General features: G+C 41.0%; 2 protein-coding genes across 6 annotated transcripts; one reads left to right on the top strand and one right to left on the bottom strand.

The window, feature by feature from the left end:
• The first annotated feature begins 97 nt into the window (after positions 1-97).
• LOC136429877 (protein arginine N-methyltransferase 1-like) lies at positions 98-22,284 on the top strand. Of its 5 annotated transcripts, XR_010754822.1 has the most exons (11): positions 3,787-3,849; positions 8,525-8,665; positions 12,396-12,551; positions 12,860-12,923; positions 14,480-14,625; positions 15,485-15,572; positions 17,158-17,276; positions 17,988-18,138; positions 19,243-19,364; positions 20,345-21,254; positions 21,290-22,284. XR_010754822.1 is itself a non-coding variant. In XM_066419964.1 (10 exons), the coding sequence occupies exons 1-10, from the start codon at positions 151-153 to the stop codon at positions 20,426-20,428; spliced, it is 1,128 nt and encodes a 375-aa protein (XP_066276061.1). In that variant the 5' UTR covers positions 98-150; the 3' UTR covers positions 20,429-22,284. The 5 variants fall into 5 exon arrangements, 4 of the variants coding, with proteins under 4 accessions (XP_066276061.1, XP_066276062.1, XP_066276058.1 ...); XM_066419964.1 differs by lacking the exon at positions 3,787-3,849 and adding an exon at positions 98-207 and having other exon boundaries at positions 20,345-22,284; XM_066419965.1 differs by lacking the exons at positions 3,787-3,849; positions 17,158-17,276 and adding exons at positions 98-207; positions 16,983-17,098 and having other exon boundaries at positions 20,345-22,284.
• A 1,055-nt stretch (positions 22,285-23,339) lies between these two features.
• Positions 23,340-27,137, bottom strand: LOC136429878 (C-type lectin domain family 3 member A-like). Its single transcript, XM_066419966.1, has 5 exons — positions 26,947-27,137; positions 25,090-25,273; positions 24,374-24,594; positions 24,124-24,189; positions 23,340-23,943 (listed from the first exon to the last, which is right to left on the bottom strand). Exons 1-5 carry the CDS (start codon positions 27,035-27,037, stop codon positions 23,849-23,851), a joined length of 657 nt encoding a protein of 218 aa, XP_066276063.1. The 5' UTR covers positions 27,038-27,137; the 3' UTR covers positions 23,340-23,848.
• Positions 27,138-27,325: the final 188 nt, after the last annotated feature.

Raw genomic sequence — 27,325 nt, 5'->3', positions numbered from 1 at the left:
AGATTAACCCATTATTAATAAAACAATATGTTAAATACTTTTCATCACCATGGTAAATATTATACTACATAGGAAATATATCACATTTTGGTATTTTGTCGAGAATAGGTTGATGTGAAAATATAAATATTTTAGGGTTACCCCCTACTTATGATGTTGGCACATTCTTCATCAAGCACGTGGTACAAAATGGCGGAACAAATGGAGGTAAGAGTGATTTTGCTGATTTCTTGGCGAAAATATTCACCGAATTTACCGTTCAGAGAAGTTCCACTCTAGGAAAATAATTCTTTGTACGTTTGTTAACATTTCTGTCGAAAAGGATGCGGTAGATTATTGCTGGTTAAGTTGGGGAACGTGTTTGAAGTGGGGCGCGCGTGGGGCTTTGTTCCCACTGCACGGCGTGCACGCGTGCCGGTACGCTTGTCTTCTTGTCACATCGCTCGTCAAAAATGTGCTTTTTCTGTGTTTCCATCAAATTTTCATGGCCTTTGTTGTGTTTGGTTTTCGTATCTTAGTTTTCATCCGACTATTTTAGGCGCACGGTGGTTTGAAGTATGAGATACGTGGTATAAAATATGTGTAACGGGAAGACATAACCCCGGCACCACCCTGGTTTTTGACAGACCATGTTCGGAAAGGTTTGCATGGATGATGGGGATTAAAGTTTCTAAAACTTCCACAGCAAGTGCTTACGAACCATAGTTTGAAGTAGCTACAAACTCAGACTAAGATTCTTGCTATGATTTATCCTGAAGGTATCTTCTGGGTATATCATGTGTGGATTCATGGTTTGATGTAGATTTCGACAGAAACCTAAGATGACAGGGAAGCTAGCTGACTGAAAGTTGGCCCACACTGGAAACTAGACAAGAGTTCCTACCTTGTGGAAGAACTCTACTCTAGATTTGACACTTAATTCACGAGGGTCTTCATGGGAGGACCCTGGCAAATTGCATTCATGCTCAACGGTAAATTCAAGAGAGTAGAGTAGAGTAGAGTACACAGGGAAACATTAACAATAGCGCGCCTATGTCACATTTGCTCGCGGCAGCTCACAATAATATATATTTAAATATATATGTGAAATTTCCATCTTAAAGTAAGCTCCCGGCAGCTTCGGGCCGTAATTTCGCTTTTGTCGCAAAATCACACGAGGTCGCGAGGTCACATCAGAACTTCATATCTAAATGTATTACAACTCTTCGGACGTGTCTGAGCTTACCTCTCAATGGTACCCCCGTGCGGTTTTCGCCATCATGTTTATGACAAATCTACCTACAATTTGATATAAATTCTAAATGCGTACCACGAAGAGAACTTATTCTACTAATTCCAGTTTGGTGGGAAGTTTGAATGGGCCAAATGGGACGCCATTTTCCGGTCTGTCGCAAAATTGCTAATTTGCATAAAATGGCCGAAATCTATTGTCGGTAGGTCATTTCCCTGTGGAGTAGATCCATTCGGCCAGGTAGGAAGGTCGTGTTCCAATTTAGGCCGCTCATCCCTTTACTGGATCGTGATTCTAGGCTTGTGAGGGCAGTCTAGTGCTTTGTAGTTGTAGATCACTGGGTGGTGTTCCTTCACTTCAACTTGAACTTGGTTTGAACTCCCAGATAACTCCGTCAGCCTGACCCAGAAAGTCTCAATAGAAAGAGGCCACAAGAATTAACTTGCGAAATTTATATTCAGACTGTCATTTACGATTCGGTCCTGCATACACATGGAATGGATAGAACAAAGGATCAAATTATGCAGATCCCGGGCCTAAGACAAAAGTTTCTCTTAACTTGTCTCAAGAAACTGGATTGGGAAGTTTTAATGGCCTTAGAGTTGTTTCAGGTGAATAACACAAGCTAATGTAATGATACACTGCACTACAGTCGTAATTTTAAAAATTTACCTCTTTCTGGCTCAGTAAAACTTACATGTTTTCAGATCCTGGAAACCAGGGTAATTTCTACATGCACAACATGTGCATTTGAAAAAAAATTGCAACAGAATTTGAAAGACAAAAGGTGTCAATGGAGACTGAGAGGTGATCATGCTTGTTTTAACGCAAAATTTTCCAGCTGCTAGCTGTTGGCTTTGAGTTTGATGAATAAAGTTTGGGATAAATGGAAATGTTTTACATAAGAGAACAGGATTACTTTTCAGTGTTCCTTGGAATTGTTACTTGCGGCGATATGATTGATAAGAATTTCACTAGCATTGAGTCCGTTGACAAGTTGAAGTTTATCAATGTGTTAGGTCCATTGATTCATCCCTTTTTATCGAAACATCCCTTTTTTGGCTTGAACCTTCAGACAGTAAGATTTTTGAAACAGTCCTAAAAGGCAGGTCAGGCTGTACAGGTCTTCCTTGTAGACAGCTGCATGCAGTTTCATCTTGGTTCACCAGGTGGCACTTTTAAGCTGTTGACAGCTTAGTCAAGTTGTAGGAGTAATGGGAACAGATGTGGCGTGCCTGAAACACTGCCCTAGTGTCTGTAAAATTTGCCTTTCTTGAAATGTCATCAGTTGAAGAAAGAAGAGTCCGTAGGACAAAAACCTCTGTGAAGTGATTTTGTTATTTTGCAGTGAGCGATGAGCTGTTTGAAATTGAGACACTCTAACAGGAATTCTGAATAACCTGAAAATACTGCTACAGTGCCTAAAATCGCCAAGTTTTTTACGTTTTGCATTATTTTCCCATTATGATATGAAGTCAAGGGTAAGTTACTAACACAAATCCAGTTTAATCCAGTGAGATACCTGCATCAAAGTAATGCTAATTACTCTCCAAGCAGAGGTTGAATGGGCAGATCGTCACCGTTTTATCATATGCCGTCATTTTTTGTCGCTAGAATGGGCTAGCGACAAAAAATGACGGCATATGATAAAACGGTGACGATCTGCCCATTCAACCTCTGCTTGGAGAGTAATGCTAATGACCAGGAGGAAGAATTGCTGAAAAATATCTCTCTGCCTTCACAGTAAATTAATGTAAGGGCATGAACCCTCCAAATGTCACAGCAGATTGCATCAATGATTTATCATTCGCCCTGGACAGTTGGCAGACCTGCTAATGCAAAGTCTATTATCTCCATTCTATAAGCGAGAGGCTTCACTAAATCATAAAGTGTTACCTTTGAACCCTCGAAGCCAAGCATGTTTTCTATTGAAATCCATATCATATGGACATGGTCATCAGCATATGCATGTACTGTACATAGTCCTAGATTTGCAATACATTACTGGCTTGGAGATGTCATGTCAAATCCTTAGATGTAGTTTTTATGGTGTCACAGAAAATATCTGGTTCAGTAACGTTATATTCATTTACACGCGTGCCTGAAAGCAGCCGTAATTGTACTAAGGTGTCATCTGAAACAAGTAGTGGCATCTGCTGCGGTGATGCTTTTCTAGCAAATCGTGTCAATGTATGTTTTAGTGTCGCAGAAAATACCTGCTTCAGTAAGTTAAATTCATCCATATACGCGCCTGAAAGCAGCCGTAATTGTAAAGGTGTCACCTGAAACAAGTAGTGGCATCTGCTGCGGTGATGCTTTTCTGGCAAAGCGTGCCGACACCACGCAACCATGAAGTACGATTGCACTCCATAAACTCCTTACCAGTGCGTTGGCCGACAATTTTACAGCCAGGATATAGACTCAGATTTGAATAGATTAGCGAGATTACATTGGGGGCCACGTAAGACCTTGAATTAAGACTGTATTAGAATGAGTACAGTAATGTCTGGTGAGGGGTGGCTGTGTGTTTTTTTATGATAACCATGTGTTGTTGGTGCTGGTATCGTAAAATGGCAATCTGTTGCTGCACAGACTGGGGAATAGGCGTTAGGAAGTGTGTAAGTACTTACTGTACATCAGATAGATATCTGTATGTGTTATTATAGCGTTTGTTGTGTATAGCATCAATTTGTCCCAGGCAGTGGAATTAGAAATGTTGTGGTTATCTTCTAAGTTCATGCGCATGTAGAGAAGTTTCGTTATATGGTCAGCCTGCACGTGATTTCAGCGTCAGTCATGGGTATTTTTTTCCTGCCCAATACCTTTGTCTTGGGGTAACAGGTAAATTTGTGAAAGGACAAGTAGTAGTGAATTATAATTGCCTTTTTTCATCTTCTTGTTACTTGGGATTTGGACCAAGTTGTACACATAACTCAGGTGCATCAAGCAAAGCTGTTGATTATGTTTGATTGAATTTTTTCTGTCACCTTTTCTAACAGTGACTATTACTAATTGTTCTACTGTTTTATGATAAAATTGTATCACCTGATGACACCTATGTACCTTCCCTATGCTCACAAATGATGGCATGATTTTTACAGAGCAATTTGGAAAGGGGACGTGTATGAATTATGATCTAGATATAATAAGTTATTGCTACGTTACTTTTTATTATTTATGCCACTTATAACATTTGTAAATTTTTGTGTTTTTACCCAATTTACCCAGCAATATTACAATCATATTTTCACTTAGTTACAAAATAGAATTGCCTCTTCCTTTCTCTGGAGATTGTAAATTATAGTGTAACAAATGCCTTGAAATGATTAGTATCTTATTCTCCCTAATAGGACACTATTCTGTTAAGGGAGCATTTTCCCCAGTACTCCCATCTACTAGCATCATAAATTCTACAGATGGTGCAATTTGCTGTCTCCTGAATTTAGATTGTATGATATTGATGGCATGATACCAGTTATAATATAATTTCTGTGCCTGTTTTATTCATGATGTCCAGCTCTAATGGTGGATGGGCCATTTAGCTTCAACTCTACGTTTCACATAGTTGCAATTTTCTATACTTTAATGTTGAATGTTGAGTTGTCAAATGTCACAATCTGTGGTTTTCAACTTCGAGGGAAGGTTCTTGTTGACGGAATGAGGTTTTTTTAACCTTCTCCCTGCTGCCTAACTATGTAACTGATGGAGAATGGGGTTCCAAACGGCTAGTTCGGTGTGCTTACGGTTAATCCCAGGAGTGCAGTTTTCAAAGAGTATTAATCAAAATACACTTGGCTTTTATTTTTAAAACTGCCATGCACTCCACTGAGATTGACACTGTTCAAACTAAAAGGATGAACAACAGTAATAAGTCGCATCACGGTCTCAGTCTTGTTAAGATCCGATTTACATTCCAGTGCTCTGACCTTGAACCACTGTAAAGGCGCAACAGAATATATTGCTTCTATCTATCCTCCCTGGCCCAATTACTTTGCATTTTCTTGTACAGTGCCGCCTGATATGTTGCTATGAGTATTGCTATTGTAGGTGAGTTCAACGATCCTGGATTTGTAGGAACAGGAATCAGATTATTTCCCCAGAGAAACTACGTACTTCCACGCACATTATTAAATATGATTGTACAGAGATCGCTGCGAGGCATTCAATTTCAATTTGCATACGTCCATGTAGGAACACTTAGCTGTAACGTAAGTGAGATGTGTGTGAAAATGAAATTTACTTGGTCTTGATTAGATTAGCACACCAAAGTAGCCATTCGGCACCCAATTCCCTATTGGTTACAAGACTTAAGCAGCAGGGAGAAGGTTAAAAGTAGATGGAAGATTACATAATGCACTGGAGCGGGGGAACAATTCCGAAGAATCTTAATACATACATGTATGCCATAGCATAGTGTTTGCAATATATTGAACTTAAACTATGTTCAAGCTTCTAGATGAACATCCTCGAGCTCATTCCTTAGCCTTCACCTGTAAGGTAACTTTGTAAATCCGTGTCAGCTGTGCATATATTATGATGATAGCTCTTCCACTGAAGCTTCAGTTACGCGTCTATTGGGGCAGGCAGTTAAAATTGATGGCACGTCTTCTGCGTGCGGGTAGTGCCCCGCGCGCTGTGCCACCAGTTGCTCTCTAGTTACATAAGTAATTCATCACGTCGTCGACATCCTATGGCGATCGCTCTTTTCAATACGGTGTGGAGATAGCCTGTATTTACACAAGCTCTCAGCCGGAGGTTACTGAGGTTACCTAGGGTTAAAGGCGGTTACGGAAACCGGCTGGACACTAGGAGCTAGGTGTGGAGACTCCCAGGCAGATCTGTTGATGCTAACACGCCTTGGCAAGTCAAAGCGAACGCAGTAGAGGTGCTCGCTTAATTTGTCTGGACGGTAGCACCTCGGTTTCCCCCAGTTTCAGCTGGGATCGAGTCAGACAGAGGTTGTGGAGCGGTGATTAGTTTATCTCGGCTGCCTTTACACAGAGATCTCTGTACTGATGCACTTGTAATTGCTTGTTATTCGCGTCACGCCTGTGGCCCGTGTCGTGTCAGTGCGTGTGTAACCCAGCAGGCTACCTTGCAGCCAATTTTGCCCGGCGTGGCGCTCAAAACAACAGGTGACTGCGCTTGCCTCCAGGCCTCGTTATTTTCTACGTGTGTGCGTGGATCATGCCGGGCTCTGCAGAACTGTGGGAAAGCAATTAGTGCGCAGCCACATCATTTTTTTTTAAAGCCGCGTTTTGTGGATCTGTAACGAGATTTAAAGACGGGTGTCGTCAACGGCGGCTCTATCTGATGTAGGGTTGTTTTGAAGGCTTTTCCCGTCTGGGAACAAGATCTGAATGCAGATTTTATTAGTACAGAGGCTACGGCTCCTTTGTGTGCGTCTCCACGGCATCTTTCAGAGGGACTAGAGTTTACTGGACCCGGAGGTTCCGTTGCCATGGTAACTGATGCTGGAGGATTAACCCCAAAAGGTGCAGCGAGGTTTGAAATGATTCATGTCACAAAGGAGTGATTCGGACTCGGGATCAGATATATTTTTCTCCAGATGGTGAACGATATTCCGTATAAAACGTTTCCCCCCGGGCGATAGACGGTAAATCTTTGTCGGTGGCTTTTTTGCGGAAGTCGCAGCATCCAGACTTGTGTAGGAACAACATGGGGAACGTTATGACTGGAGCTGAGCCTCAGCCTGGGTTGGAGGAGGAAGCGTGCGAGGAGTTCGCCGCCATGGCCAGGATATCTCCCCACTGGTCCCCGCCCCCCCGGGGGGACGTGTGGGTGCAGGAGGGGGTGGTGCTCGGCTGGGGAGGGAGGGGAGTGGTGAGGGCGGTACCGACGGAACGGTGGGCGAGGAGGGCCCAGGTAGCGGCTTGGTGTCGGTGTGGTGGATCGTGCTGTACGTGGTGTTCTTGTGTATCCGTCCGCTTACGTGGGTGAAACGTATGTACATATACATGTTCCAATTTTTCTGTTGCTGTTGGATGTAGTTTACAAACAGATCAGTAGACATTGTTGTCTTCTTATATGGTGAAATGTTTGTACAATTTACTACAAATACATAACGTTTGACTTTTCTTTTGCTGTTGGATGTAGTGTACAAACATAGCAGTAGACATTGATGTCTTCTTACATGGTGAAACGTTTGTACACAAATACATAATGTTAGACGTGTTCAACAGCAGCCATCTATAGCAGTTTTCCAGTATACCTTTTTGTTGCAGTTTAATGTGGTGTACAAATATGGCAGTAGACATTTCTGTGACAGCCAGTTTTCTTATGTGGTGAAATATGTACAAATAGATGACGTTTGACTTTTGACTTAGACCTGTGGATAATCGATCATCAACAGATTGTGGTTATCCAATAGGTCATGTAGCAAAATGAGAACATCAGGCAAAATCGTCCATTTCATCTATTGTATTCCTTTTGACGTAGTGGTGTACAAATGTAGCAGTAGACAATTAGCTATGACAGTCAGTCTACTTACGATGGTGAAACGCATGTATAAATAAATTACGTTTGACTTTTGAGTTCGACCTGTGGAGCATTGAACAGCAACAGGTGTGGTTTTCCTTTTTACCTTTTCCTTTGCTCTTCGACATAACAGTGGAACAAATGTAGCAGTAGACGTAGCTTAGACGGTCTATTGTGTCTACTATTGAGCATGTCTAAGTTGGGACAAAGGGACTGGCTTCTTGCTTGTCTAATAAAAAAAATATACATTTGCCATATGAGATTTTAGAAGTAGAAGAGAGCTCAGGCAAAAGGGATAGAGTTGCTTTGTGAAGACTTAGGTCCACAATACACTTGTCGTAAACATATATATACTCGTACAGGTATATCCTTAAATCAAAATCAGAAGTATACTCATATTATCAGTATATTCCTGGCTTTAGTTGCCTGAATTTCCAAGCATCAAGGCCATAACAGGTCTATCACCGGGTGACTTTCATGGTTTCTTGGTTCATTGATTTCCAGGTGTAGGTATGGATTTTTCTCTTCACATTGGGTAGCGCTTGGTATGGCGAAACGACAAGTGATTTAAATTTGGGAATGAACTAGAACCGAATTCATGAATTTCTACAGCTGCTCTCTTTTTGACAGGTACGCGCTCCCTCCAGACCTTCCCCTCCCCCTTGGGACAGCGTCACGTGCTTGGCACCCTCCCCCCATCCTGCTCTATATTCCTGGGGAGATAGATCCCTGTAGTATGATATATGTTCAGTTTCAGCTGACTTGCATTGTTTTGATGTCTTGTGTTTGCTGTAGGTCGCACAACAGAACAACGTGGAGAATTTGGCGGAAGAGGTGACCAAGCCTGTGGCCAACAGCGACGACGTCAGCCACCCTGACGACATGACGTCGCGAGACTACTACTTCGACTCGTACGCCCACTTCGCTATCCATGAGGTACCGTCACATCGATTTTCATTTTTACCATAAAAACTCTTTATGTATGGAGGTTTGTTTTCTGTTTGTTGTGTCTTGATATTTATTTCAATGCAGTAGAGTGGCTGGTTTTTACATTGTAGCCAAGTTAGGGACACTGACAGCAAGTTAGGTCAGAGGTGCCAAGAAAGGTCCCAAAATCGTAGCCTCCGTTGCAGGCCTCCCGCACTGAGATTTTTCATCTTATTGAGGCCAGGTTCTTTGGCTGGAAGGGCCGCAATTTGTAATTGAACTTTTTGCCTGTACGCGACAAGTGGAGGACAGCCTTATTTTACTTCAATTTCACCACAAAACAAGGCTCGTAAGAGCCACTCACAATGTTTTGGGTTACTGTACTAGACTGCGATAACAGATGTTTGTACGCCCTTCTAGTCCAAGTACATGTAATATGATATTCTTCAATCAATAAGTATGCTAAACGAAAAGCAACAGTTGTACTATATTTCATATGCATTTGATTCCGTTTTGTGGCATCAATTAGGCATCGTTGAGCATTCCATTATTGTACCGTCTTGCCTCACCTTCAAGTAACCTTTAGTTCGTGCGTCCTCTTTAGTCCGACAAAGAGTCCAAGGTCAGCTTCCAAGGTGACCCGAGGTAACAACGTAAGCTATCCGAAAGGAAAATAGATAATCCATGTGGGTCAATACAATTTGATTTTTATAAGGGCCTCCGGACCGCTCTATCTCAGGATACTGTAATTGAAAGGAAACTGGAATCAGTATTATACAAATGCAGATTCAGCTTTTGGAAATGGAAATAATGTTCTAGATAGATCTGGCACTTATGGTAGTGTATGTAGGATAAATATTACAGTTAGACCTGCCCAAGAAGACCACTTAGGGGACAGTCTGATAAAACCTGGTGTATGTAGACAGGTGGTCAGTACAGACAGGGTTCTTAATGCTTGTGTCAATGGGAAAAGGTAAAGGGGCCACTAAAAAGTGGCCACATTGGCCAGGTGGTCCTTATGTAGCGGGGGTCACTACACTAGGTCTGACTGTACAAAGTAACTACATCTAATTTTATGTATTTTTGTTTGACAGGAACTGTAATAATTTCCTATGCAGCTGCAAAACTGTGTCTAGATAAAACTTGCCTTTCTTTAACCTCCCTGAAGTAGCCGTATGGCCACCGATTATCTATTGGTTACAGGGTTAAGCAACACTGAGAAGGTTAAACCAATTCATCAGAATAATATTTCACTGAAATATTTGTACCCTGTGTATCACCTACCAGCGTGTGCACACATACACATCAAGATCCATTTTGTATTATGAATATTTGATGTTCTTCTACCACACAGTGTAATAATACATCAACATTGATATGCTGCTAGACGTTCCATGATGTGCATACATGCATCTCTTTCACCAGTCTGGCTATTAGTATTACTACTACTAGACTTACCTTTGGTACCAGGCAGCCTCTTGGCTATCCTTTCCCAAAATAACTTGTTCTGGCCCATTCCTTAGGATTTTGGTAGGGTTATCAGATTTGGCCGCATGCATGAATCCACCCGTAGTTTCTATTACTCTGGACAGGAGGTCGTGAGGAAGTGTGAAACTTGACCTTTCTGGAGATATCTTTGGATTATTAATGTCTTTTTAGATGATATCAGTGGCATGATGTAATGGCAAGCAGCTCTTGAAACCCTACTGACTAAAATCAGTGTCTCATGAGCAAAGCTGTAACTGTCAGTCAAAATTTAACATAGTGTCAGTCAACATGTGGTAGAGGGTAGCACAGGCTGTTTTCCGGTACATTAGGCCAGTCGTATTTAATGCATGAGTCTCAAAATGATGTAAGTGCGTTTAAGTGATTTAATTTCGTGGTTAGGAGAAAATAGATTTTTTTTTGTTGTGATTTTAAGTTTGTGATAGTGCTATATATAGAATACATTGTGTGGCGTCGTGTGGTGTAAGTGGTAGAGCGTGCAGCTGTCAAACAATGGGACCCAGGATCGATCACGGGTTGTACCCAGAGACATGTCCGAACTTGCGCTCCGACGTTGATAAGATAGAATACAACACGGGGTATTCCGTATCACCTGAGGTACCAGCCCGACCGCGGGTAGGACTGGGACCGAAATGCATTCTAAATATTCTATGGAAGCCCGTGTGATACAACTTAGAACCCCGTGTGATCCGAAAAATTATCACACGGTCCGGAGGACACCTGTATCAAACATTTTCGCGGCCCAGGTATGACATAAAGTCACATATTGTATTGGAAATATAAATGAAATGGTCACAGGAAAATCTGCGAACATAAAATCACCGAGAATATTTCAAGCATTTCAGTAGTTGTTTGTCCTGAGGTATAATGCTTATTTGGATCATTATGGAAATCAAATCCCCTCTAACTTTACAGTCATTACAGTGTTAAGAAGACATTTTATCTGCTACGGAACGGATGGTTCATTCTTTCATTTTGGCTGAGCAGCCAAAGTGTTTTTCCTTTACATGTTAAATATCAGACCCACTGCCTTCTAAGTACTTGCATGGCCAACTTTGGGCACAATTTCTCACCAAAAGTAGACGGAATAATCTTAACGAAAGCAGTCGAGTGACTATCACACATTCAGGAAGGTTCATAAAAAGTTTGGAGACTATAGCGTCTTGGAATACAGAAATTTTGTTACTTTTTTTCAAGGAAAATTGAACTCTGGCATTGGTAGAAGGGTCTTCTAGGGAATTCAATAACTCGATCACTATAAATATAATGTTCTCCCTGCGTTCAGGTTTCAACTTAAGGTAAATTTGACAAAACAAACTGGATTTAATCATACAAATTTAGTCTCTGATGAATTATGATACCCGATTCTGGAAGGCTTCTTTAAGAAATAAGTGGATGGCTCAGATTGATACAGCCGTGTCTGAATGATGAAGTGCCGCCCTTATTGCTGTATCCTGCTGTTTGCTTGTTCTCCCTCACTTGCGAGATGTCTTTAGGGAGCGGAGAAGGGATTACATGACACACAGGAGCCAAATTACTTCTGTATCTCTTGAACGGTTGACTTGGCAAAGTCGATTTGCTGTGATATTGGTTTCTATTTTTGTGGCTCCCGAGTTCTGTGGGAGCAGCAGAAATGCAGTAAATTGTTTCTGGCTTCAGAAGATATTGTCAGAAGAAAATGCCCTTCAAATTGACAAAAATTCAATGAAAGTCAAGGTTTTTTTTGCTCTTTCAAATATGTCAATGTCAGACCTGAAATCATTATGGGGTGGTCGTTGGGAAAAAGAATGTTTAAGAAGGATAGAAAATTGAATCCCCCAGCTAGAAACAGGAGAGAGATCTATGGAATAGACATTTGTTACTTGCTATGTAAAACTATAAGAACAGACACCTGTTAAACGCCCATTTGAAAAAAAGAATTGTACGGTTCTTGGTGGCAAATGTGCCAGATGTTTGCACATTGGCTACCGAATCCGTAGTGTTTTTCTGGGGCACACTTTTGGACAGATTAGCCGAAGAGGCTTGGTGGGTGTCACTCCACCGCCAGGGATGGTCTTGTAACGTTCCTTTCCCAAGGGCACAACGTCAGGGCATGACGAGCATTGAACCCAGGACCTAGTATTGGTTCTGAGTCCAACGCTCTAACCATTGCGCTACACTGATGCCACTAATATCCATTAATAATGACTTAATGCTAACCCAAGTTTGTCTCCCTCCTCCCATTTGTCTACAGGAGATGTTAAAAGACGAAGTGCGCACGCTGACGTACAGAAACGCCATGTACCAGAACAAACACCTGTTTAAGGACAAGATAGTTCTGGACGTGGGGTGTGGCACGGGGATCCTGTGTATGTTCGCTGCCAGAGCAGGGGCCAAGAAAGTCATAGGGGTGAGTCCTTTACATCTTCTTAGAGCATCTAAGGATGTTAACTTAGTGTCTGATCAGTAGATCTGGGCATTTCTAACATTTATCCCCTAGTCTTTTTGATCGTAAATTGTCTCTTTTTCTTTTGCTTACTCAAATGAAGCTTATTGTGTTATAGAGGTTGTCGTGTCAGAATGAGATTTTGTATTGACCAGTTTAGATTTTGTGACTGTGTATTGAATGATATGTGTGTGGTGTACAAAATTATTTTTGGTGTTGATAAACATGACATGTATTTGACTCAGTCTTTCTATTTTCCCCCTCTTCTACAGATTGAATGTTCCAGTATAGTAGAACACGCCATCAAGATTATTGAGGATAACAACTTGGACCATAGTAAGTCGCTAATCCCGTTGCTAAGACTAGTGTGTTTTTTTTTAAATCTTTATTTAGATTTTTCAACAACAATGAAATTTACAGATACATGTTAACACAAAAGCAACTAAAAGATAATGAACAATTTGCAACTTTTCTCAGTCCACAAATCTAACAATTTATGACATAGTGTAGTGTAGCTAAGACTAGTGTTAGTTTTGCAAATGGGGCCTCTATAAGTTATCTTGAGATATATGTATATCTATGATTTGTTTGGGAGGAATACTTTTTGAACTGTTGAAGAAATGAAATCTCAGGGCAAGCACTTCAGAATCGTTATAAAGAGCAGGAACACAATCTGACTACAAAATCCACCTGGCACTGAATGATGAAAGAGACTGAATATCTGAAAGTTTTATTTCAAGTTCTTGCCCCTAGGCTGATTGCAAGTACATATAACATGAAAAGGACTTTGCTAATTAGCTGTGTTTACATTTATAGCTGCTCTATGATCCCAATTAGATACAGTAGATTCCGCATATCTGTATAGCCCATTTGTCAGCGCAAATTATACGACTCCCCGAACTATACGACTGTCCGAACTAGCGATATTGACGTCCCGAAGGAGGGGAGGGGGGTGAATAGGATTTTGAGCAAGACACACAAACACACTTTCGATATGCAAAATTTTAATCAAAGTACAATCCGACCTTTTCGTCGATCTTAACGTCACCATATTGGATTGAATTCGCAATCTATTTTGTTCAGATAAGCCCGAACTGCGTGGGAAACTCCTGTCAAATAAAAACTCCCGCCACATGTTGATCACGTGCAATCTTACAGTCAACCAATCAGAGCACGGGTTTTATGACGTGAACCAATCAGCGCGTAGAAAAATGCATATCAATGAGTAAACAAAGATGGCCGCCCAGCGTCACCCGGTCCTCGACGCTTTATTTTTTTCTGAAATCGCGACGTAAAATAGGATTCATCTACGCTACATAAGCAGAATTTTCACGGGGAAAGAGTCTAAGGAATGGGTTCTCCGTCGAATACGGCCACAAATACCGGTAAATCGCGGCAAAATACAGCGTAGAGGCTCAAATGCTCAGACAGTCGTGTTTTTCTTTTCGTGTTTTTGTTCACTTTCGTCGCTTGAGTCTTGAAAAACAGGTTTTTAATGAGATCACCGTATGTCAAAGGCACCGATATCGATTGTTTGCAAGCATGACAATAGCAAGTAACAAAAGAGTGTGATTGTTGAACGGTAGACGGCGTACCCACTCCCGAAACAACAATTCAAATCCAAAATTTAGCCTCTAGTTGTGGGTCATTTTACGATAAAATCGGACAAGATTCTATACAATACCCCGAACTTTACGATTATGGGCTATACAGATATGCATTGTTTTTACAATTGAGTGGATGGTAAATGGTTTGGTGTTTTGGAATTCTATACAGAAAGACGAAATATACAGAAAAAAGGTATACAAATAATTGGCATCTACTGTATTGAAAATATGTTAAGATCATTAGAGGACATCCTTCCAACTAACTTTGCCTGTGATTTGTCCCAGTTGTGACGATCGTGCGAGGTAAGGTTGAGGAGGTGGACCTGCCGGGGATAGACAAGGTGGACATCATCGTGAGCGAGTGGATGGGCTACTGTCTGTTCTACGAGTCCATGCTCAACACCGTCCTGTACGCACGCGACAAGTGGCTGGTGAGTCGTCTGCTCGGATTTGTTGGCCTAGAATACTTTAATTCTTGTTTCTTTCACTTATGTTCACTGTTTTCACGGTCACCTCTGTATCCTGAACTTATCATCACCGTGAAAAAAAACCTGTTGTTAATTATTTATTATTCCTTCACTCATCCGTTCTGTAAATCACTTGGCGCCACTGTGAAGTTATATTCAGTGAAAATGTCCATTTTCCTTACACCGTGAAATTTGGCTACTGTAAAGATAAATCAAATTACAGTGCTTAATTCTGTTATACCTCGTAGATTTAGACTGCAATGTATTCCATTTGCGGCTGAAATCAACATTAAACTAGTCATCATGCTATTTGTACAGTGGAAAAAGAGGAATTCAACACAAACAGTTTAGCTCAAATGAACAAATGATTTACTGAGAAGACAGATGATGTGTACGGTACTTACAGGTACATAGTACCGGGAAAATCTCTTTTCGATGAGAACAATGAACACTTGGATCATGGCTCAACGCCCCGTCCTAAGGACTGTGACCCTTTCCAGTAGCGTGCTTGTTAAGTGAGCGACAACAGCCAGGATTCATACTCCCAACCGCTTGGTCCACAGGCGGGGTCTCTAACCAATGAACTACACACGCTACAAAGTGTCAGTTAAAAAGTTGTGGTGGTTCATGCTGAAATGTTTAAAACTGATGGAGCTCGACTTATCCATTTTACTGTGCTCAGCAGATTTGCTGTGCTAAGATTTCCCTCACCACCTCGTTTGTGTATACCATCCATTTCCTTTCTCGAGATGAGTTTTGGCAATTCAAAGCAAACCCATTTCATTCTTCCAAACTGAACAAATCTGTTTTGTTTCCTCCCCAGGCCCCTGACGGAATCCTGTTCCCAGACCGAGCCACGCTGTACGTGTGCGCTATTGAAGACGGACAGTACAAGGACGAGAAAATCAACTGTAAGTATCTTACGCCTCCACGGTAATGCCTCCTATGTTCATGATGTCATCTACAAAACTGTCTTAAATATGTTATTAGATTGAGAAAACTGCCAGCCTTAACAGGTTGATACAAAAGTAAAAAGACGAATTTATGATGTAGATATTCTACCAACGGTTTGGTAAGCTTGCTTCAGATATAACTTTTTACTTCTATTTCTTCTTCTTAATTGCTTGCGTCATTACCTTTGCCAAGAAGGTTATGTTATTGATATTGATATGTTGAGTGATTAACTGTATTTCAACGGCATTATAACTCTGTATTGTGCACATTCCAAGTGTGTCAGACAAGATTTACATGCAGAATGTACTATTCTGACATGTAATCACGAAACTGCTGAATGGGGAGCATCCCCTATTCAGTTGTGTATGAATAGCTACAACAGGCGTATAGTCCTCTGTGCACTGTTGCTGGCCCTGGACATATTTGTACATTGCGATGGAAAAATATTAAGTTTATGGGCAACCAGCTGAATTGATTTTCAGAGGACCTGGCTTGAGTATGGAAACGGTGTTGCTTTTTAACTGTTTGGATTCTTTATACTGGCCTATAGTATTTAGGCAAGCAGCACCATCATAATAGAAATGTAGAATTAGAACCAAAATTTTTAAACCGGCCCAGGTCTAAGGAAAGGTTTATGCAAGATGATTATGCCCAAAAATCTTGAATGTTGCAAGGTAGCTTTGAACAAGCACATTGGAAACTGGGCAAATAGACATTTTTTTTCTACAAATAACAAGTTGTCATAACGAAGGAATTTGGTCTTGTTTCTGTATTAATAATTTTTGATATGGACAAAAAAATTTCATAATTAGAATAAAACCACCCAAAATCCAACCTACTCTCTTTTGGTGAATTCACAATCGTTGAAACTGAACTTTCCTGATTCGTGACATTTCATCTTGTTTCTGCTTTGATATGGACAGAAAAACCCTCAAAATGGAGATTAAGTCCCCAAAATCCGACCCACTTTCTTTTGGTAAATTCACAATCGTTGGTAATTGAATTTGTGATGTAACCAACGAAATTTGCTCTGGTGTGTGCGTGTAAGTAACGAGGATGAAAACCCTTCATAATTGAGACAAAGCCACCAACGTTTGACCCACTTTCTTTTGGTAATTTAAGTCGATTACTAAATTTTGCCAATTTGTGACCTTTCCCCCCCGACAAATTTTCTCTGGTGTGTGCGTGCGTGTCAGTAACGAGGATGAAAACCTTTCATTATTGAGATCTGACCCAAAAATCTGACCCACTTTCTTTCGGTGAATTCACAATCGTTGATAAGACATTTCGTCTCGGAAAAAAATTTTCTCTGGTGTGTGCGTGTCAGTAACGAGGATGAAAACCCGTTGTACACGTTGTGTTTGCAGGGTGGGACAGTGTATATGGTTTTGACATGAGCTGTATACGCAAGGTGGCCGTCACTGAGCCACTCGTGGACGTAGTAGATCCCAAACAGGTGGTCAGCAACTCGTGTCTGGTCAAGGTGGGTCCGCTTTCTTTTACCTCTCGTCCCATACGTGTCCTGTTTCTATCCCACTCCAGGGTGGGCCAATGATGTGTATGGGTTTAACATGGCGTGTATGCGACCGCTGGTAATCCAGGAGCCGACCGTGGACGTGGTGTCGGCCAGGCATGTCGTTACCAACTCGTGCCTCCTGAAGGTGTGTGACTCGTTGTATTTTACTTGTGGAGGACAAGGGAAGCAAAAAAACGATGGTGCAACACTCGGTTCTTCTCGCAATGTTCAGAATGATCGTGCTACCATCAGAATCAACTGTGTGGTGTCTATCTGTGTGTAAGGTTCCTGTTATTGTCGTGTTAACTGATTAAGTTTCAGCGCTAAGGCCATGTTGATTTGATTGTATGGATGACATCCTGTGGAAACCCAAAAACAGATGCAAGTGTGCGGATGAGAGAAAAGTTTGGCAAATAATAAGTGTTTTCATTATGAAATCTATGTTGAACAAATGACTAAACACAACTTCAAAGATTATGGTATACCTAATATTAGACGTTATTATACGTTTTCCAAATAATTGTTTAGCCCTGCATTTTTACATTTGCAGCTGCTTTGTAAGATTTAGAGTATGTTCGAAAATTTATTTTCTGGAAATAGACAAAAATTGATACCAGTGCGAATGTCATCCATATAATCAAATTAACAAGGCCTTATTAGATAAGCATTATCTAACTCTCAATGCAGTTAGAGTCATACAGAAATGTACTGTTTGATTAAGGGACAACAAAATAATCTACCCAGGACTTCCTCTGGTTTCATTAAAATACGGTCAGGTAGATTTGAGGATGTCTGTGTTTGTTGGTGTGGCCGTGCCATACCTGCCAACAACCCTGCTTCTTGTGTGTCCCTTCAGGAGGTGGACATCAACACATGTAAGATCGAGGACCTACAGTTTACTTCGCCGTTCTGTCTCCAATGTCGGCGGAACGACTACGTCCACGCCTTGGTCTGCTTCTTCAACGTGGAGTTCACCAAGTGCCACAAACGCACCGGCTTTTCCACAGGTAGGGGTTTTTTGTCGCAGAAATCTTATCGTTTGTTGAAACTACAAGCTTGCTTCTTTCAGCTTGTTCTAGTAGACTCGTGTGTAAAGATTCAGTCTGAAGATTTTAATCACTCAATTTGATGTGGCCTTCTCCAAGACAGGACAAAATGATGGCCATATTAAGGCACCCCTGGCAAGGACTGGAACCTCTAACAGTGGCATGCATGAACTACTGTAATTCTTGTTTCTTTCACTGTAACTTTATGTTCACTGTTTTCACGATCAGCTCTGTACTGGGAACTTACCATCAAAGTGAAAAGAAACTAGTGTTATTTATGAAATCCTTCACACATCCGTTCTGTAAATCACTTGCTGCCACCTTGAAGTTAAAGTTCAGTGAAAATGTCCATTTTCCTTACACCGTGAAATTTTGCTACCGTGAAGAAAAAGTGAATTACAGTATGTTTATTTTGTAACATGACATCACCAAGTACTGTAGGAGCAACTTTAAACAACGTTTACAGTTAGATGTACAAAGGTTAGGAGTGACAGGTTGTTCAGTGTAATATAACCAGCTGCTGCCGCGACCCATGCCCGTGTAGCTGGTGTGTTACACCGAAGGGTAGGTTATAGTACTATACCTGCTATTTGGATACAGAGTCTCTGTCAGTATTAACTAGGGGTGAATACCGGTTTGGCTTAATAAGGTCCAAGTCCAAGTTTAGGTCCAGAGATTTAGGTTCAGGTCCAGACCTGAACCTGATCCTGTCCAGTTGATGTTTTGTTTTATTAGACCAATATTAAGCATAGAGAATTAATACTGACACGCACAACTATAAAAGTTTCTTGGTGAGAAAACTTTCAAGATAAACCAGTGTTTGATATTTGAATGTTGTGCTTATTCTGAATGCCTTTTTTGTCAGAGGGGACACTCAATACACTTTTTATCAAACAAAATAGAAAAATATATTTGTACTTTGTTCAGTTTTTTTTGTACTTTTTTTGGCTTTCAGGTTTTTTGGACTCGGTTCTTGGATGTTATAAAGGTCCGAATCAGGTCCAGCAAACCGGTTTTCCACCCCTGGTATTAACCATTTGTAATCTTCCCTGTTTAACCCTTCAGCCCCCGAGGCCCACTACACCCACTGGAAACAGACAGTGTTCTACATGGAGGACTACCTCACTGTGAAGCGGGGGGAGGAGATCTACGGCACCTTCAACATGAGGCCCAACAAGAGGAACAACGTAAGAACACTGTCAGAGTAGTTACAAGAACATTCTTCAAACAGTGACTTAAAAAGAAAGGTAGCGACATACGCACCAAATTTTCGACGTCTTCGGTACGTCTTGTTCACGGAGTAACCTACATGTAGTCTCACGAGAACACAAGACTAGGCCGAGACTTGTGACAGTCTTCCTGCCTCCCCCGCCTCCTTGTGGAGTAGGGATGAGTAGGACTTGGGCAGCTCCCAACCTCCGGTACTTTATGCACTAGTCTAAGAGAGCAAGGATTGAGGTCTGTTCTCGTGGCTTGCCTGGTGAGAAGTGCTGTGGATAGACGGGGTCTATCATCTTTATTGCAAACTAATCAGTAACAGGTGTCTGGTGTCTCTGGGACCACCAGTGAATATCTTCCTGTTGTTATAACCAAACATCTTGCACCATCTAGATGTGCTGTTAGAACACTGCTAAATGCTATATACCGTTTTTTATGCATTTGGTGATTTAATTTCACGGCAGGGAGAAAATGGAGTGTTCACAGTGGTTTTTAGCTTGCGGTTGTATCAAGGTGGTAGGCAGGCAGAAGACAAACCAAAAATTTTCGTGGTTGTTGTAGTGAAGAGGTAACTGCGAAAACTGCGGACATATGTCACCATGAACTTAACTGCTTTTACAGTAATGCTTGATTAGTACATTCCACCACACATAGTCTCTCAGGGCTCAAAATACCACCTGCAAAAATTTGGAGGACTGCAGGTATATCTGATATCCACCTGGACTTGGCCCATAATGAAACCAGCTTGCAACGCTTCGGTGACTTAAGTGCCCACAAATGCCTGGCATTCTGCATAGACGCACCATAGTAGCAAGGAAATAAGGTGATTTTCAATGTAAAGTGTAGAATTATGTCAAGGTCTCTGTTCAATCACATTATGGTTGCCCGACATATAAAGTGATGTTGAGTTTCAGTGATTCTTACTTATAGATGTTTTTTCTCTTTGCAGAGAGACTTGGACTTCAGCATCGATGTGGAGTTTAAGGGGGAGCTGGGAGAACTGTCTGCCTCCACCAGCTACAAGATGCGATAAGAATCGTGCCAAACTCACCTGCATTATTTCTGAATGGTACAGTCCAATATCATCATCGCTGGAGATTCTGGGATGTACCATTCAAAAAGCAAGGAAATAAGGACATGTAGATCTTGTAACCTATTTTTCTGAATGGTACAGTCCAATATTATCATTGCTGGTGATTCTGGGATGTACCATTCAAAAAGCAAGGAATTAAAGATATGTAGATCTTTTCACGGATTTTTCTGAATGGTATAGTCTAGTATCATCGCAGGTGATTATGGGATGTACCATTCAAAAAGCAAGGAAATAAGGACATGTAGATCTTTTCACTGATCCGATTGCTTGCTATGGATATCATATGGGCATACCACATCGTTACCGTGACAACCTAGACCAGGCACAGTATACGCTTGTGCCGTTTATGTGTTGTTATGGCAACGGTGTTGTCAGCAACCAGCATCTATCAACATGCAATAAAATCTGTGAGAAGCTCTATTAGGCAACTGCAGAAAAATGAAAAATGAAAGACCGAATAATGTGACTTCTTCCAAACTGGTGAAAAAATTTGGACTGACTTCTGGTCCATTTTTTTTTTGCAGTTTGAAAGGAGAATCAACAATTTCTCACGAAGACCTAACCCTCTAACAAGAACAAGATGTTCAAATAATATTTTGATGTTGGAGAGAAACATTTTGAAAATGGACAATAACTTCTCTGACTCTGAGATTCTAGAATTTTACAACAAGAAGGACATTTACATAAAAATTGAGTGTCAGAAACATTGAAAGGAACCTCGGAACTTTAAGAGACATAAGTAATCTATTACAAAACACAGAAGACAGTAAAAAGAAAGATAGACAGACATTTGAAAAGAAGCTGAAACTGAAAGAAATATGTGGAGTTACACAGACATCTTGTATTTAAGGAAAAGTATACTTAATATTACATTTTATATTTCCTGTAACCTTATGCTAGAATTCTGATGGTGAATCAATGTTATTATGAAATCTTATACTGTAACAGCTGAGATGCATAATCATGTGTTTCAGTATTAACAAAATCATAATTGCTAGACACAAGTTCGTGAACCTCCCATTAATAAGTATATTCTCTGTTGGTTACCAGTGATAACTTACCACAAAAACTTGCATATTAAGGTTAGGCTTCGAAGAAGTTGTTTGTATTGGCCAGTACGATCTTTGTACAAATCTATAGCTTCTTATTTCAATGAATTACTGAAGTCCCTAAGAGAAGGACATGGCTATCAGCACGTAAATTTCACTCCCCATTCCGCACACTAAAAACCACTAAGGACAAGCCTACTACAAGTAAGGGTAAAGCTGCTGAAAGATTCATTCTTGTCCCTAAATGTGAGTAAGTTTCTTGTATTCATGTAAGTACACACTGTATAAGGATTTTTTCAAGGAGGATGGCATCTACCAAAGGACCAAAGAAGGGGGAAACATTCTAGCATGGTGATGTAGGGGAAAGATGCCGCCTTGTTTTTGCGTCAGATATATCTTCAAAATAGCTGTTATTTGCGTAATATTGTCAAAATCTTTTTAAGCGCTATGTCTCGTTGTTACCCCCCTTGCCTAACTCTTATGTAATGTACCAAGAAATGAAAGAAATACACTGCTGAAAGCGACTTGCTTACTTTTAAAGGGTAACCTTGCAGACTTAATGTTGTTTATTCAAGCATCTTATATTGTATACATTGTACATGTACGTAAGGAGCTGGATGTGTGGGCTATGTGTACGTAGGTAAACTTTATACGTCAGTCTTTGTTTATCCACTGAGCATGGCTACAATGCCGAGATGATTGTGAAGACATGTTTTTGAAGTTTACAATAAAGTGAGTCCATTTAAAGATTTGTTCATTTGTTCAGACCCTTGTAGTGCCTTGTGTCACAAACTGTTTCATAAGCAGGGTATATGTTTACAGGGAGCACAGCACAGGGACCCCCGTTTTACTTCACTTCCAAAAAGACGGTGCAGCCCCAGCCAACATGTCCTGACGTCTCTTGAGTTACCAACAAATTGGAACCAGGCGCTCAACTGTGAGGTGGCTACCAGTTGTACCACAGGGACATACCTCCATTTAAAGATTTAATGTGAGATGTTCACCAGAAGCATACCCGTCATGGAAGCGACCTAGAGGAAGATGGGAAGACCAGATCTTCAACACGCTCCAGGGGCTGGGGATCACCAGAACCGACTGGAGGGTCTATGCCGAGAGCAGACCAGCCTGGCGAGCCCTATGCATGTCTGCAGCCGCCTTGCATCAGACACTGATGCCTGCGAATGATTGATTGATTGATTGATCTTTCCTCCATTCACCATCACAAGACAGCACCATGTTGGGACTGGTTGGTGCAGAAGTGCCCTCTAGCAACGGATGACAGTATTGCAGCCTCAGACGGTACAATTAATTACGATCAAGCTGGTTTGGCAATTGATGAGGTGTCTGTCCGACGAGAAATATTACAAACCTTTTGATCATGTTTTCCTTTTATCATGGATTGAAATAGGGTCCAGAACACATTTTCAAAAGTAGTTTGGACTGCTATTCTCTTGCAATTCTTATTCAGTACACTAGGAGGCATTGTACTGTTTCAAAGATAGATATACAATAAAGATTTTTTTTTCTATTTTCTAGTTATATAAAAAATTACCTAGTTAGAGGCAAGAGGAACAGTTTAAGTGCAAATATATAATTGTGACTATAGATTAAGATTTTGCATCATGTAACTTATTGGAAATAACAACAAGGCATAAAGGCCCAATCTTGAATATTGAATACAGACTTATTAAGAAATGGAAGCCAATTTACTATTCTTTGATAGTTCTCTCAGCTGTATAGCCGCTTTTCAGAAAGTCTGGACGTCTGGGGAGAATTGAAACTCATCACACAGTACAAACAAGAAAGCATGAAAGAATTTTTATTTTCAGAGGTGATTTTTAATATTAACTATTTCTCAGAGTGCATCGCCTCTGTGTCCTATGTATCCTTCAGTTGATAAAGAAAAAAAAGAAGAAAAACAGTTACCCGCGATCCTTTTCGACGTTTGAAGGAAGTGTGCCATTTGCATAAAAGTGGAGGTAGACTCGTGCAATGAATTACTTTCAAAGTAAAATAGTAACAATAGCTACTAGAACTATTGCAAAAACTGCGTAACATTAATAACTAAACACACGGTTTGGCTTCAATTGCAGACCCGGCCGCACTTTTTTCCAACTCAGTACGCGCAGTTTGAGGATAGTTTCGGGAGCATGAATTCAGAAACCACTTTTTGATCGGAATCCGGTACATTAATTTAGTTAGATAAATGAACTGTTCGGTGGAGTCTGTATCGGAGGTCATACTCTGTACACGTTGGTCCAAATGCAACTCTACAATGTACTAGTTGCTGAATGTTTCTGTCTAGCCTGACCTAACCGAACATGTTGGGGTAGGCCAAGACAACGTGAGCCAGAACGATGGACGCCAGAGCGCTGCCGGCAATGGTAGCAACACGCACCACGGAGCCTGTGAAAATGCACGGAATGTGAACGTCATTCTAAGAAAGAAAAAAATTCAATACACTAATCTAGTTCCGGAAACTTTTAATCACCGGTTGAAAACTCCTACAAATAGATCTTTCCAAATCTTTGAAATAGATCTGTTCCAACACCTAATGATCCTATTTGGGCAGCCCTATGGTCTTACCGTCATCAGCTCTCTGGGATGCAGTGGCTGCTGCGCTGCAAGGAGGCACTGTGTGGTCAGGCTGCACTGCAGTGGTCAGACCGAATACGTCAGTCGTTATGCCAATCATGCAAAATGGGACTAATTTGTAGTATCAATGAGAACCTCTCTCGTGTTTTCAATGTACTAGTATCTTGTGCTTCTGATTATTTCTGAAAAGGGTTCTGAGAAAAGGAGAAGTAATATAATATAATATAACGAGTCCTGGCACCTTCTATCTCACAGATGTAGCTGAACCCTGAGTGGCAGTTTGTGTCTGCCCAGTTGTCTCGGCGTTCCCCCACTTCATGATCACCCTTGACGATATACGAACAGGGTCTGTCTTCGTCTGGCTCCCCGGGTGCCCAGCTCGTGAAATTGCCCAGTGCAGTGCCGCTGTCGTCACTCCATACTCCTGCTATCTTCTTTATACCAAGCCAGAACGGATGGCCACTATATTGGTGAATGCAGAAGTACGCACGAGTTAGCAGTCTACTAGTGATTTAATGGGCTAACACTCCTCTAACTCATTAGATCACTAGTAAGAAAATATTTGATTCCCTTACTAGTGATTTAATTAGCAATTAGATCGCTAGTGATTTGATAAGCTAGCATGCCTCTAACTATAACTCATTAAATCACAAGGAAGGGGATTTTTAAATCCCTTACTAGTGATTCAATGAGCTAGCATGCTTCTAACTCATTAAATCACTAGTAAGAGAATCTATAAATCCCTTACTTGTGATTTAATGGGCTAGCATGCTTCTAACTCATTAAATCACTAGTAAGAGAATCTTTAAATCCCTTACTTGTGATTTAATGGGCTCTCATCCATCTAACTCATTAATTCACTTGTAAGAAAAAAATATAAATCCCATACTAGTGACTTAATGAGCTAGCGTTCCTCCAAATCTTTAAACTCTTTTGAATATATAGTTACCACCTTACTTGTTGACGCAGTTCTTTAGGAACACCAGGTTCCGTTGTTCCTCCTCGTCCCTCGGTATCGCCACCATACCGCCTTGTCGTCTGCATTGTTCGTACGCGCCAGAATACAACGTCAAGTCCTCAGTGGCGGAGTACATCTTACCACTAGGTAGTACGAGACTGTTGTCGGGCGGGCAGGGTGCTTCTAAGATGATTTAAGGACAAAGATTTATCAACCAAGATGGCAAGACGGACCGGATCATGTCCACATGTCCAGGTGAATTATACGAAAGCCAGTTTTCATGAGCAACAAAGAACGCATTCGTCTAATATTCATCGACGTAGCATTGACTATTACCCACAAGCTATACAGGCAATGCTGGAAATTTCTGACACAAATAACCTAGTGGATATTCGGAGATTTAGAAAAAACACAAAAACGACACGATGCATGCGACCGACCACCGCTTAATCAAAATAGATGTTACAACGTATGATATTTCACAGGGACTAGGATATTGGAAGTTTGATTCTGCTCTCTTGAATGATAAAATCTTCATTAAAGAGACAAAGGGATTTATCAAAGCAGCTGACGACTTTCATAACATTCTCTTCAAAATAAGCGACCTCTCATTTATTTATTTTATGCGTATATGTTTACAGAGTATTAGGCAGGAAGCGATTGCTTATTTGAAGCCTGCTACTCAACACGTACAACAAAGAGACATAATGGCATGCATAAATACAAGATAGGAAAATATCAATAGACAGTACAAGTTGGTATCTATTATTAAATGAATCTGCCTATACAATGGATGTAAGTATGAACTATATCGAGTATATTACAGTTTTGTAAGTATGAGAGTGACGTGGAACCGCGTAACAGAAGAGAACATAATGAAATGCCGTTCAGTAGTTGAAGGTCAGTTATGTTGGAAAGGGATATTAACATAGTACTTCTTTGGGTGGTATAAAGTTTACAGTGTAGGAGGTAATGTTCGGCTGTTTCACTAAAATGACCACATACATGTAGGACAATCTATACAATGGTGTAGAAATAGGTGACCTCTCATTTCTGTATTTGATACAGCAACTATAGTCAGTGTGAAATGTGAATATCTTACAAGTTAAGAAAAACTTTCCTACAAATGTAGGCCGTCATGCAATACACATCTAGCATTTATTCCCAGACAGCCAAATGTATAAAAGCCCTTCACACTCCACAGGGGGCCAGGTGGTATCTCACCTGGGGCACTTGCCCAGCCCCGCCCCCCCCCCACCCCCTCCTGGGAAGTTTTCGCACAAGGCGGAGATGGGGTAATCATGAAACAATAGGGGAAATCTGGAAATCTCAGGGTCAAAGGCTGTATCCATGCGTCGCTAGGGCAGCCAACAGCCACTTCATAGGGGGTCTGAGCAATGTTCTTAACTGTAATGAGAATAGGAAAGTTGCTTTGTTTATCCCATGGCTAGCTTGACACTATTGAACAGAACGAGTGCTGTCAATTCCATCAACAGTGAGCGACACGTGAAATTCCCGTGATAAAGGCATGACAACGGTGTTTTCACGTGCTAAAATGTAGTGTCGGAGCGAGGGATCACTGGGTTTCATCTAGCCTCCACTAGGCCTTCCTTCGGGGGTATGGATCGAAGAATAAGGCAAGAAAGGAATAATTGGCCAGGAGAATCAGTCCACGGTAAGGTTAACAACCCCTTTGGTTGAATTTCTATAAGTTTGTGATTGCGTTTTGTCTTAATTGTTTGTTTTGTACATTTAGGCCCAGGGCAAATTGAAAATCGCCAAGATGGCGACATGTTTTCCCTGGTTGAATAAAGAATACACGGAAATAGATGAAACATGTATAATTCGTTGCTCACCCGTTTGCGCAAATGTGCCTGGCAAACATTGGCACAATCCCAAGAGCAAAACCAGTGATGTACTGAAGGCCATGGGTGACGAATTTCCCATTCTGCTGTGAGACGTTTGACTTTTGTGTTGCACAGCTATTCCCGGGTCTTCGCTGTTGCGAACTACTGCTGCTTGCTATGGGCACACGAAGTCACCTAGTCGTGCACGGCCGGACTCTTTTATCACGTAGGCAATATAATGAAATATGAGTGGTATCTGTTGTCTCTAGCGCTAATTGTCACAGGACATCCAATTGCTAGACTTCATAACAAATATGGTAACCCCCAGGTACATGCATAGGATATTTTATGACGTGTTTTTTCGTGTATATTTCAAGGACATAGGATC

Source organism: Branchiostoma lanceolatum, chromosome 3, assembly GCF_035083965.1.
Source record: "Branchiostoma lanceolatum isolate klBraLanc5 chromosome 3, klBraLanc5.hap2, whole genome shotgun sequence".
In the NCBI taxonomy this organism is placed as follows: Eukaryota; Metazoa; Chordata; class Leptocardii; order Amphioxiformes; family Branchiostomatidae; genus Branchiostoma; species Branchiostoma lanceolatum.
This window is presented reverse-complemented; position numbering and strand designations above follow the sequence as displayed.

Bases quoted from the DNA above. Each gene is read 5' to 3' on its own strand.
- LOC136429877 (XM_066419964.1), top strand. From the start codon at position 151: ATGATGTTGGCACATTCTTCATCAAGCACGTGGTACAAAATGGCGGAA. The intron at 12,552-12,859 runs GTGAGTCCTTTA...CCTCTTCTACAG, and splicing joins GGGCCAAGAAAGTCATAGGG to ATTGAATGTTCCAGTATAGT. The intron at 18,139-19,242 runs GTAGGGGTTTTT...TTAACCCTTCAG, and splicing joins ACGCACCGGCTTTTCCACAG to CCCCCGAGGCCCACTACACC.
- LOC136429878 (XM_066419966.1), bottom strand. From the start codon at position 27,037: ATGGGAAATTCGTCACCCATGGCCTTCAGTACATCACTGGTTTTGCTC. The intron at 25,274-26,946 runs GTGAGCAACGAA...AAATCATCTTAG, and splicing joins AGGCACATTTGCGCAAACGG to AAGCACCCTGCCCGCCCGAC. The intron at 24,190-24,373 runs GTGCCAGGACTC...TGACCACTGCAG, and splicing joins CTACATCTGTGAGATAGAAG to TGCAGCCTGACCACACAGTG.